A 13127-nucleotide genomic window follows, 5' to 3' on the forward strand; every position below is an offset into this window, starting at 1 on the left:
ATCAGCGTGCGGTATCGCGACTTACAAATTTTACACTTACTCCCTGATCGAATTGAAAAGTTCTCCTGGAAACTTTCGAGAATGGGTGCGATTTGTTGGTGGATTTTTTTCGCTTACACCTTTGTGGTCGGATCTTCTCTTAAGCAGTACGATATCCCGGAAGATCCTCCAGGGGACCTCCGGGATAACGTCGGACCAAAAGTAATCAATAACGATTTGGAAATTGAGCTGGACGCTGAAGGGTTCCAGATCGAAGACATCGATGGTCAACTGACGGTTGTAAGTTTTCCCAATCCTTTTGACGAATATTCTTGTTTTAATTTGTGTTTGAATGCAGCCGCAGTTGATCACCAAGTATGGCTATCAGTTGGAAACCCATCGGGTGACCACCGAAGATGGGTATATCCTGACAATGTTCCGGATATTACCGCGTCAGCAACCGGAAACGCCCAAATATCCAGTATTGATTGTACATGGTCTGCTGGGCAGTTCGGCTGATTTCGTAGTAAGTGGACCGAACCACAGCCTTGCCTACTATCTGTCCGATTCCGGGTACGATGTGTGGCTTGCCAATGTGCGCGGAACCAGATACTCCAAGGATCACACCGATCGGCCGCTGCAGTCCAAAGAGTACTGGGACTTCAGCTGGCACGAAATGGGATATTACGATATCCCGTCCATGATCGATTACATCCTGAATGCCACCAGTTCCGAAAAGTTGCAGTACATCGGCCATTCCCAGGGAACGACCAGCTACTTCGCCATGAGCTGCAGCCGGCCGGAGTACAACGATAAGGTCGTCCTGGTGACGGCCCTCGCTCCGGCCGTTATACTCAAACAGGTCAGAAGTCCCATTCTGAGGCTGATGTTGAGGGTGGCCGATACCCTTAAGGACGTTCTGGATTCGATGGGGGTGTACGAGTTTTTACCCTACAATCCCAACAACTACTACGTGGCTCGATCAATTTGTCCGAAGGAGGAGAAAAATAGCATTTGCTCGCTGCTGGTGGCCCTAATCACCGGACCGCATCCGGAGATGTATGATGAGGTGAGTTGAATGTTGCTTGAAGGTATCCCGCCATTTGATTCAATTGAAATATGCAGATTTGAAAAAAAAAATTTGACTCAAATTTAAAGCAAACTTTTAAGATTTTATTCGAGTCTAAAAACACTCGCCAGGTCGTTTTACGTGCCCGGATTTATCTACTGATCAAGCAAATCAAACAAATTTTGACATGGGAGGGTATTTTGGTACGAAGAATGTTTCTAGAAATATTTGAAACCCCTCCCTCCTTCCAATGGAGAGATTGGAAGGGGGAGGAGGCTAGCTTACAGTTTTTTAAGTAACTCGAGAATGAAATTAATGGAACCAAATTTTGCATGGTAGGGTATTTTAATACAAGAAATGGTTCCATGATTATGTCATGTCATATCCGTCCCTTCTTGCTGTAGGGATAAAGGAAAGGAGGAACTATTAGAGCAAACGGAACCAAATTTAGCTTGAAATGGTATTTGGGTACGAGAAGTGGTTCTATGATGTTTTGAGAAACCTCTGTTCTTCCGGTGGGAAAATTTAAAGAGGAGAAGATCTCCCATACAATTTTTTACATTATTCGGTAACTTATCCAGCAAATGGAACTACATTTGGTTGGAAGGGTATTTGAGTATGAGGAATGTTTCCTGTGGGGTGATAGGAAGGAAAGAGGGGGGCTCCTTTACAATTTTTCGCATAACTTTAAAGGTATCAAGGAAATGGAACCAAATTTGGCATAGGATGGCGTTAGGATACGAAAAATGGTTATATGCTTATTTGAGACTCCTTTCTTCTTCAATTAGGGATAAAGTTAGAGAAGAGTTAAGCTCCTTTACAATTGTTTTGTATAATCCAAGAACTTATCTAACAAATTGAAACAAATATGACATGAGAAACCATTTGGGTGCGAGAAATGGTTCTATGATTATTTGAAACACCACATTTCTTCCAGAGAATACATAGGAAGTGGGGAGGGCTCCAATTCAATTCTGCCTTGCAGTGTGGAGAAGGGAGGAAGGAGGAAGTTATATTGCTTAAGAACTTATCAAGCAAATGGAACCAAATTGTATATGATGGAGTTTTTGATTCCGAAAAAATCGGATCCCTACCTCTTTCCAGCAGTTGCAGATCGGAAGGGGAAAGAGGGCCTCCATACAAGTTTTCTTGCATAAACTGAGTACTTTGAGAACAATTTAGACCCTCACTTTAATCTCGAAAAAAATATCAGACAAATTGAGCGAAATATGACGAAATTTTGATACTTAAAAATGTTTCTAAATATAGTAGTTCGTGAGCCCTTCCTTCTCCCCCTCCTTGGAAGAAGGAAAGGGGTGAGGAATCCATACCAAAAAACATTCATTTTGGCATAATTGAAGAATCAATGTGAAGCTTATGAAAACAAGCCAAAAATTACAGATATTTGAAAACTAATTTAGAGATCAAGTTTCAGAAAATTAGATTAAATCTTCTTTGTAGTGCTACACGAAATTCCTATGTAAGCCCTCAGTTTAAAGTAGTTACTTCTGAATTATGTTTAAATTTGATTTAAAATTATGCCAACGAAAAAAAAAACAAATTTATATAATTTCCTAAAATTTAATTTATTTTTGGAAGTTGTAGCAAAGCACATCGGGTCAGCTAGTTTCAAATAAATCATATACACCTAGGTTTTTTTTTACACGGTTTTTTTTTACGCGGTTTTTTTTACACGGCTTTTTTTTACACGGTTTTCGGGAATTAACACGGTTTTTTTTTACACGGTTTTCGCGAATTAACACGGTTTTTGCGAGAAAATAAGTCCTTTTCAAAGGAAAACACTTAGAATCTTTTTGAAGTTGGGAAAATCTTATCTCTTAGACTAAGAACATGATACTCGAGACCTAAGACCTGGGACCTGAGACCTGAGACCTGGGACTTGAGACCTGAGACCTGAGACCTGAGACCTGAGACCTGAGACCTGAGACCTGAGACCTGAGACCTGAGACATGAGACATGAGACATGAGACATGAGACCTGAGACATGAAACATTAGAAATTAGACCTGAGACCTGGAAGCTGAGACAAGGGATATTAGACTTGAGACCTCAGCATGAGACATGAGACCTGAGACCTGAGACCTGAGGCATGAGACAAGAGCCATGAAACATGAGACTTTAGACCTGAGACATGGGACATGAGACATGAGGCATGAGACATAAGACATGAGACCTGAGGCAAGAGACAAGAGCCATGAAACATGAGACCTGAGACCTGAGACATGAGACTTTGGACCTGCGACCGGAGACAAGCTACTAGAATTAGTACTGCGAGAAACAAATTTAGCCCCGATTTCTACATGCGACCCCTCTAATGAAAGGTTTTGACTTGTAGTTGACGAAAAATAGTGTCGTGATTTCGCTAGTACAAGCTACTAGGATTAGTACCGCAAGAAATTTGTTAAGCTCCGATTTCAACTTGCGACCCCTCTAGTAGAAGGGTTTGACTTTTAGGTGATGGAAAATAGTGTCGCGACTACGCTAGTACAAGCTACTAGTGTTAGTACCGCGAAAAATTAGTTTAGCTTCGATTTCAACTTTCGACCCCTCTAGTGAAAGGGTTTGACTTGTAGATGACGAAAAATATTGTCGCGACTTCGCTAGTACAAGCTACTAGCGTTAGTACCGCGAGAAACTAGTTTAGCTCCGATTTCAACTTTCGATCGGTCAAATGAAAGGGTTTGACTTGTAGTTGACGAAAAATAGTGTCGTGACTTCGCTAGTACAAGCTACTAGCGTTAGTACCGCGAGAAACTAGTTAAGCTCCGATTTATACTTGCGACCCCTCTAATGAAAGGGTTTGACTTGTAGATGACGAAATACATTGTCGCGACTTCGCTAGTACAAGCTACTAGTGTTAGTACCGCGAGAAATTAGTTTAGCTCCGATTTCAACTTTCGATCGGTCAAATGAAAGGGTTTGACTTGTAGTTGACGAAAAATAGTGTCGTGACTTCGCTAGTACAAGCTACTAGGATTAGTACCGCGAGAAATTAGTTAAGCTCCGATTTCAACCTGCGACCCCTCTAGTAAAAGGGTTTGACTTGTACACTCAGAAAAATACTATTATGTATGCCATAAGATTCTCTTATGAAGTGGCGCCATAAGAAAAATTTATGAAATTCATAAGATTGTCTTATGACGCGAATGAATTCTGAAGATGAACGCCTACTTCAATAAGAGATTGTTGCTTTTCATAAGAGATTCTTATGGAAACAGTGAATCATTTTCTAATAAGAAAAACTCTAGATATTTCATGCTGAAAGCATTACTTTACTTTATTGTTTGCCAAATTTGTTTAAAATTAAATCATTGATGGTCACCATCAGCAGCGCATCAACAGACGGCTCCATCAAAATTTTGTTTTGCCGCATCTTAATCTTCGTCCTTTCGTTTTTTTTGCCGATCAGCTTGCTGAAAAGTAAACAATTAATGTATATTAGTTTACTAATATATTAAACGTCCACACCAATCAATCAAACTTACCATTCCGGAGATAAAAATAACATTTAACATTGAAGGAAAACTATAATAACTATGAACTGGCGATTGCTTCGTACTGTGATGATGAAAAAAAAACTGATGCAATGAATGAATGTGTTCATTATCTTTTCACAATGCCATTTCTTCTATTTTTCATAAGAACATCGTATGAAAATTGAAAGAATTTCATAAGACTCTTATGAAACATTATTTTACACTCTAAAAAGCGGTTCATAAGATGCATCTTATGAAAATTATAATAAGAATTTGCCTGAGTGTAGATGACGAAAAATAATGTCGCGACTTCGCTAGTACAAGCTACTAGTGTTAGTACCACGAGAAATTAGTTTAGCTCCGATTTGAACTTTCGACCGGTCAAATGAAAGATAATCATACCGTTTGTACAGAAAAGTTTTAAAGTTGATTGCACATAAAATTGAGGTAGTCAGAAAAATTATTTGTTCCACCAGTTGTGATGTATTTGTAATGTCGTAATGCACCAATTGCAGTAGTGTTTGGCTTTGTTCGAATTAAATTTTATATTTTTTTAACCATAAATGTTGAAGAAAAAGCATGACGATTCAAAAAACATTTAGGGGTGAAAAACACTGTAACAAATTCTACTAGCTGAAATCATAAAAATTCATGATTGGATGGATAAAAATATTGAAGTTATATTTTCATTAACTGCAAATTTTTCAAAGAATGCGATGTTTGATAAAAATTTTCGAAAATTTGTAGCATCTTGTTCAAGTTTTCAAACAATCAAAAAACGCACGGGCTCACAGCTCTCAGAGCTCTCTAGAATGATGATTTTACTCAATTCTCAGCTGGGTGCTGCAGCTTCTGCTTGCGCGTTTTGATTTATTATGCCAGTTATTAAAACAAAACGTGATACAAAATATAAAAAATACACTTTAAATACTATTCAATTCCCCGGATTCTCAAGATTACCCCCTGTAACCAATATTACCAAGAAGTCAATCCCTTTCACTTGACGGGTCGAAAGTTGAAATCGGAGCTTAACTAATTTTCTCGCGGTACTAACACTAGCTTGTACTAGCGAAATCGTAACTCTATTTTTCATCATCTACAAGTTAAACCCTTTCACTAGAGGGGTCGCAAGTCTAAATCGGAGGTTAACTAATTTCTCGCGGTACTAATCCTAGTAGCTTGTACTAGCGAACTCGCGATACTATTTTTCGTTACCTACAAGTCAAACCCTTTCACTTGACCGGTCGAAAGTTGAAATCGGAGCTAAACTAATTTCTCGCGGTACTAACACTAGTAGCTTGTACTAGCGAAGTCGCGGCAATGTATTTCGTCAACTACAAGTCAAACCCTTTCACTTGACTGGTCGAAAGTTGAAATTGGAGCTTAACTAATTTTCCGCGGTACTAACACTAGTAGCTTGGACTAGCGATTTCGCGACACTGTTTTTCGTCACCTACAAGTCGGGTTTGACTTGTAGGTGACGAAATGTCTCAGGTCTAATCTTTCATGGCTCTTGTCTCATACCTCAGGTCTCATGTCTTATGTCTCATGTCTCATGTTTCAGGTCTCAGGTCTCATATCTCATGTCTAATGCCTCTTGTCTCATGTCTCATGTCTCAGGTCTCAGGTCTCAGGTGTCATGTCTTAAGTCTCAAGTCTCATGTCTCAGGTCTCATGTCCCATGTCTCAGGTCTCAGGTCTCGTGTTTTATGTCTTAGTTTTCTAGTCTCAGGTCTCAGGTCTAATGTACCATGTCTTTGGTCTCATTCTTCAAGTCTCAGGTTTCATGTCTCAGGTCTCAGGTCCCTGGACTTAGGTCTCAGGTGTCATGTCTAAAGTCTCAGGTCTCATGTCTCTAGTCTACATTTTCAAGTCCAGGTCTTATGTCTCAAGTCACAGGTCTCAGGTCTCAGGTCTTAAGTGTCAGAACTTCAAAGCTGCAGAATTCGAATGGTCTTTTTTTACACGGTTTTCGGGAATTAACACGGTTTTTTTTACACGGTTTTTTTTTACGCGGTACGTATATCAGTGTAAAAAAAAACCTTACTGTAGTTACTTAAGATATCGACCAAAAATTTGGTATCAGTCTTCTCAAACATGCAATTTAGTTTCATGCGTATCTTTGTTACCAAAAAACGTGCTGTTTATCTGGGAAGCTGATTTGGAAGCTTATGAGTTTTACTTGCTTTTTTGGTATTTAATAAAAATATTTATCAGATTTACAGACATACTTCATTAGCTGAGGTTTGATCTTTTTTTTGAAAATTTTCAATCCATTGCATTTGCTTTTGAGATGGTACTTGGTACTGTAAATCTAAAAAATATTCAAAATTTTATATTTTGGTATAATTAATCTTCTTCCTTTTGTTGAAGTTCTGGTGATAATTATCTATAATTTTTTTTAGGTTGCCTTTCAAATGAAGTGCAATGTATGATCTTTCAATTAAACCCAACAGATTTGCAATAAATTGTGAGATAACAAAGTTTTGGTCGAAACAAGTTTGCATGTATTTGCCTAACGGTTGAATGAAGTGAGTTTGAAAAATATTTTAACTTAAAGTCCACGAAGCAAATTCAACTCATAAGCTTCAAATCAGCTTCCAGATAAACATACGTACGTTGTTGTGAGATACGGACGAAATAATAAAGCATACTTTAGAAAATTGAACCCAAACTTTTGGCAAAAACACCATACTAACGGGTGTCCAAACTTTTGTTCGATAAATTTCTTAGCATTATCATTTAATTTTAATACTCTGCAATTTTTATGCACATAATTCAACTAATGTGTTTTGATAAGTATGAAATAAGGATTCAAGTGCAACTTAATTTTGAAAATCACCACTCCACCCTGAGATAATCGAGTTGAATTATAAAAGTGCTGATGTTTCTAAATGTTCCAACTTTAAGACTTTAAGTCTTATAATTTTAACAAATATATTTGAATTTGGTCAAATACATACAAAGTATTGAGATCAAATGAGATTAACAGAAATGCAGTTGCGAACTAAAAAAATGTTGGAATAAATTCTTGAAATGATTCACTAGTTCGGGTCAATAGGACCCGAAGCATCCGTAAAAAACTTTATAGTTTCAATCCAATATACTTAGAAACATAGATTTTTAAGAAACCGAATACCGTAACACGGGGTAAGATTGATAACTTTTTTCAATATTTCTCGATTATTTTAAAATCCAGTACTGAACTCCTATGAACGTAAAACATGGTTGCAGAAATTTATTAAACTACTTTAAATTTGATTAAAAAATCGCTTTAGAATTTGATGCTTTGGGGTAACATTGAGCAGTCTTTATTTTGAAGATTTTAACGAGTTTTCGTGATCTTCTTGATACAAAACATCTTCATAATATTTACAAACGCTAGTAATTGATAAACTAAGGCAGTTCGTGTGTTAAGGTCGAACAACAATCAAAATCGAAAGATGGACCATGATGCTGCATAAGCTAAGGGGCTACATTTTTTAACATATGTATGTACCTTTCAACATTTTAACAACAACAAAAAATGAAATTTTGCCTTCATTCAATTCTTTAGGCCCTCGCACTATTCCCCTTAAATTTTTTACTTCAAACTTTTCCATTTGATAGGATTTCTAGTCTTTTGTCCTAGACTGGCTTACTCTTGGAAAACGTCCCTGTTTTTTAAATATCAAAAATTTACCTCAAAATTCAACAAAAACTACACCAAAACTATAAATTTATTGAGGAAAAAAGTTGAACTGTCATATAAATCAACCTGCTACTTCCAAACTTTTTGATTTCATCAGGAAGAGATAAATATTTCATGTTTTTGAAATAACATTTTCACTTACGTTTGAAATTTTCAAAAACAAACCAAGTTTTTCCCAATTTGAAACTCAATATGTAGGTTTTTAAACGTAATAAAAAGATATTGAATATTTTAACTTTAGACTTAGTTATTGATGATTATGTGCAAAAAAATCATGTTGATCAAAGTTACCCCGGTGATCAATATTACTCCGTTTTACGGTATGTTCTATGAAAATGATAATCAAATTTACAGAAATAATTTAACATTGTATTTTTAAAAGGCGGTTCGGTTATAACTGAGAAACAGCGATGCTAAGCCAAAAATGAATGCTTTATTTTTTTATTAAAAGTTTCCGGTTAGAGGTCAAAACTTCCATTAAACCTTCACATTTTTATATGTGTGGATAGATTCATTCTTAAACATTTTAAATACTGCAGATCAAGCTCAATACAACAAAATTATCAGAAGTTATGAGCATTTCAAAAAGTAATTGTTTTCGAGAAATTTTTCCATTTGTAGCCGACCACAGGTAATTCACTGCATCACATAAACCAAGATTTTTAATCCATATTATGAAACTAGAATAAATTACCTACAAAATGATCTATCAACATCAATATCGGTCGACACTTGTGACCAAAGGAATGATAACAAATAGACATTAAATAAACTTGAACGTAAATTTTGGGAACGGCAACGGGAGGTTCACAAAACTACACTGAATATAATGTTCACTTAACATGATGACTATCATTGGCGTTCGAGATGGCGAGTGATTTTTTCCATCCTTGATAGCTATTTTTGACTTTTTTAGCAGAACACTTTAACCACGTATAGCAATATGATTGAACTTCAACGCGACTTTTTCCATGACTGCGAAGAATTGTTAAAATGGTGCCTACCTCCAGGGGGGAAATCGAATCTCATTAGTTTTAATTTTGTGGTTTTCAGCGAAAGCTGAAAGCGAAGATCTTCTGGGATTAACTTGAGAAAAATTTTTCTACCATTTTACATTATCCATAGAGGATCATAGAAACTGTTATGCCCATTTTCGATTGACCCCAAGAAATGTGCGCCATAGAATGTTTAGTATGTTTCGAATTTTTAGCAGTTTAAATCAATTGTCTTTCTTTTTTCACCTAAATCATTTAGAAGAAGCTTCCCAGGTTGCCCGGATTACCCACACTTGCCCAGAAATTTGATACAAAATTAGGGATGCCGGATTTCGTTGAAAATATCATGGATTTTGCTTTTTGTGATTTTTGTCATTTTTTGTCATTTTTTGTTATTTTTTGTCATTTTTGTCATTTTTGTCATTTTTGTCATTTTTGTCATTTTTGTCATTTTTGTCATTTTTGTCATTTTTGTCATTTTTGTCATTTTTGTCATTTTTGTCATTTTTGTCATTTTTGTCATTTTTGTCATTTTTGTCATTTTTGTCATTTTTGTCATTTTTGTCATTTTTGTCATTTTTGTCATTTTTGTCATTTTTGTCATTTTCGTCATTTTTGTCATTTTTGTCATTTTTGTCATTTTTGTCATTTTTGTCATTTTTGTCATTTTTGTCATTTTTGTCATTTTTGTCATTTTTGTCATTTTTGTCATTTTTGTCATTTTTGTCATTTTTGTCATTTTTGTCATTTTTGTCATTTTTGTCATTTTTGTCATTTTTGTCATTTTTGTCATTTTTGTCATTTTTGTCATTTTTGTCATTTTTGTCATTTTTGTCATTTTTGTCATTTTCGTCATTTTCGTCATTTTTGTCATTTTTGTCATTTTTGTCACTTTTGTCATTTTTGTCATTTTTGTCATTTTTGTCATTTTTGTCATTTTTGTCATTTTTGTCATTTTTGTCATTTTTGTCATTTTTGTCATTTTTGTCATTTTTGTCATTTTTGTCATTTTTGTCATTTTTGTCATTTTTGTCATTTTCGTCATTTTCGTCATTTTTGTCATTTTTGTCATTTTTGTCACTTTTGTCATTTTTGTCATTTTTGTCATTTTTGTCATTTTTGTCATTTTTGTCATTTTTGTCATTTTTGTCATTTTTGTCATTTTTGTCATTTTTGTCATTTTTGTCATTTTTGTCATTTTTGTCATTTTTGTCATTTTTGTCATTTTTGTCATTTTTGTCATTTTTGTCATTTTTGTCATTTTTGTCATTTTTGTCATTTTTGTCATTACAGAAAATTTGTCATTTTTTGTAATTTTTGTAATTTTTTGTAATTTTTGTAATTTTTGTATTTTTTGTAATTTTTGTAATTTTTGTAATTTTTGTAATTTTTGTAATTTTTGTAATTTTTGTAATTTTTGTAATTTTTGTCATTTTTGTTATTTTTGTAATTTTTGTAATTATTGTTATTTTTTTTAATTTTTGTAATTTTTGTATTTTTGTAATTTTTGTCGTTTTTATCGTTTTTTTAATTTTTGTCATTTTTATTTTTTTTTCCTTTATAATGATTGTTATTTTTGCCATTTTTGTCATTTTAGGCATTTTTGGCATTTTTGGCATTTTTGGTTGCTCTTTGTTGAGTGATTCAGATCCTTTCATTTTAGACATCGTTTATCTTTTTTAGATGTGTCATTACTGAAGGTTATTTTTAAATAAACTCTAATTTCTCTGTTATTGTTTCCAGCAATTGGCCCTTGCCTACATGGGACACGCTCCAGCTGGCGCATCCACCAAACAGCTGACGCATTTCGTCCAGTTGGTTCGAAGTGGCCTGTTCCGACAATTCGACTACGGCAAGAAGGGCAACCTGCAAACGTACAGCAACTGGAAAGCTCCCCAGTACAATTTTTCCAACTCGAAGGCACCGGTCCAGATTTTCTATGGGTTGAACGATTGGATGGTACATCCGCGGGATGTGGAGGAGTTTTCCCGGATGCTGCCCAATCTGCTGGAGGCAGCCCCGATCGTGGACAAAAAGTTCAATCACCTGGACTTTCTGATGGCAAAAAATGCCCGGCAACAGGTGTACGATAAGATGCTGCCGGTGATGGAACGATACAATCGAGTTTAGATAATCGTTCGTGAGAATTGATTAATTGATTCTCAACGCTGTTTTCATCTAGATTGATTATTGAATCAACATACGCAATGATTTCATAGAATGTAATTAAACGTTGATTGTTCGTAGAAGGATGTTAAGATCTCCATCGGATAGTTGATCCCATTCCGAAATCTATCCATTATGATCTATGATAACATAAGGTTATAATGTGTTAAGTATGTATAGATAAAGAATTTGAAGTTCTAGTGTTTGTGTTATTGTATAGGAGAGACTTCACCTTTTTTTGCAACAATAATTTAATAACCATATTTGTACAAATATTTACATTAAAAGCTAAAAATCCTCGTGTCCTAGATCAGTTAACGTTTGCCTCGACAGTTAAAACATTTTTCCATCTAATGGTAGTTCCGTCCATCGGAACCTTCAATGTTTCGGACAATCTCCTCATAAAGTACCTCCCGCACTGAATTGGCCAGGATGAAATCGATATGGCTGAATCGTTTATCCGGCACCGGGTAGCTTCCGATCACGTTCGGCACTTCCTGCTCCAACTGCAGCACGTTCAGATAGTTCACCGTGTTGTCGTTGTATCCGAAGTAGGTCCGGACAGGGGCCGTCACCTGCGATAGGTTGTAGCGAGGCACTTCCCCATAGCCTCCGTACGCCGCTCGGTTCAGCACCGGATCTTCGTAGTCCACCTGCCGGAACAGCCCATCCCGGATGATCTGGGCGTAGTGGCCAACCTGCTTCAAGGAGGCTCCGGCCGGGAAGTGTCCGAAGAATATGCGCAGCATTCTCTGTTTGAGGAAAGTTGAAACATTAGTTGTGTGTAGCAAACGGGGAGATCTACTCTCTGGAGCCACTCTCAAGAGCTCTTCGTCCGTCAAAAACTCACCACGTCTAGCTGATCCGGGTTGGCACCAACAATATCGTAGATCACGGAACGGCACAGTGTTTGGGCTGGCGCTGGACACAGCCAACGGAACAGGAAGTACTGCTGCTCGAAGTTGGGTATTATTTCGTATTGACCCGCTTTGATAAAAACCTGCGCCAGCTGCCGATAGCTCACCGAAAGCAGCCGCAGGAAGGAACTTAAACTGCGGTACATATAAACTGCCGGAGAAAGGGCATGGAGCTGGATGATCTTGTCGTTGTACTCCGGTCGGCTGCTCAGCGCCACAAATGCCGTCATGGCTCCTTGGGAAAATCCAACGTAGTGAAGCTTGGATGCCGCCGTTTGATCCAGGACATAGTCGATCAGCGAAGTAACATCGTAGAAACCGATCTCGTGGAAGCTGAAGTCCCAAAAGGTGGGGTTCTTGGTCGACAGTAGTTTGTGCTTCCGGGAGTACCGGGTGCCCCGGGCATTTCCCATCCAAACGTCGTAGCCCAGATTGGACAGAAGATAGGCCAGCCCGTGCTGCCTTCCTATCAGGACCCAATCGGAACAGCTGCTGAACAGGGAATGCATCATAAACACCGGATGCTTCCGGGAGGGTCGCCTGGGAATGATTCGGTACATTCCCAGTAGATACCCGTCCGGTGTTTCGACCTGGTGTTCCTGCACTTGGTAGCCATATTTGCGGATCAGTTGAGGCTGTGGGATGCAAGAAGGGAAATGTTAATAAGGGTTTTATGGTTTCTCGTGAGCAAATCTGGACACCTTTAAATATTGTAAACTTAATTAATTTTAATCCCTTTGGTAACGAGGATTCCAACGCTCATATTAAACGGGATTGTGCCAACGTTAGAACTTAATTACACAATTAACACACG

At 37.0% G+C, this 13127-nt stretch overlaps 2 protein-coding genes across 2 annotated transcripts in view; one reads left to right on the forward strand and one right to left on the reverse strand.

Moving 5' to 3' along the window:
- Window positions 1-11745, forward strand: LOC129743171 (lipase 3-like). Its single transcript, XM_055735146.1, has 3 exons — window positions 1-279; window positions 338-1048; window positions 10974-11745. The coding sequence occupies exons 1-3, from the start codon at window positions 82-84 to the stop codon at window positions 11358-11360; spliced, it is 1296 nt and encodes a 431-aa protein (XP_055591121.1). The 5' UTR covers window positions 1-81; the 3' UTR covers window positions 11361-11745.
- Window positions 11700-13127, reverse strand: part of LOC129743178 (lipase 1-like) — a 17818-nt gene continuing 16390 nt past the window's right edge. The window contains exons 2-3 of the mRNA XM_055735152.1: window positions 12247-12948; window positions 11700-12148 (exon numbers count right to left, since the gene is read on the reverse strand). Coding sequence (XP_055591127.1) covers window positions 11747-12148; window positions 12247-12948 — 1104 coding nt within the window. The 3' untranslated portion in view covers window positions 11700-11746. The remainder of the gene's footprint in view (window positions 12149-12246; window positions 12949-13127) is intronic.

The sequence above is a fragment of the Uranotaenia lowii genome, chromosome 1 (genome assembly GCF_029784155.1).
Source record: "Uranotaenia lowii strain MFRU-FL chromosome 1, ASM2978415v1, whole genome shotgun sequence".
Taxonomy (NCBI): domain Eukaryota; kingdom Metazoa; phylum Arthropoda; class Insecta; order Diptera; family Culicidae; genus Uranotaenia; species Uranotaenia lowii.

Excerpts from the sequence above, each read along its gene's own strand:
- LOC129743171 (XM_055735146.1), top strand. The coding sequence starts at position 82 with ATGGGTGCGATTTGTTGGTGGATTTTTTTCGCTTACACCTTTGTGGTC. Across the intron at positions 280-337 it reads TCGATGGTCAACTGACGGTT|CCGCAGTTGATCACCAAGTA; the intron begins GTAAGTTTTCCC and ends GTTTGAATGCAG. Across the intron at positions 1,049-10,973 it reads ATCCGGAGATGTATGATGAG|CAATTGGCCCTTGCCTACAT; the intron begins GTGAGTTGAATG and ends TATTGTTTCCAG.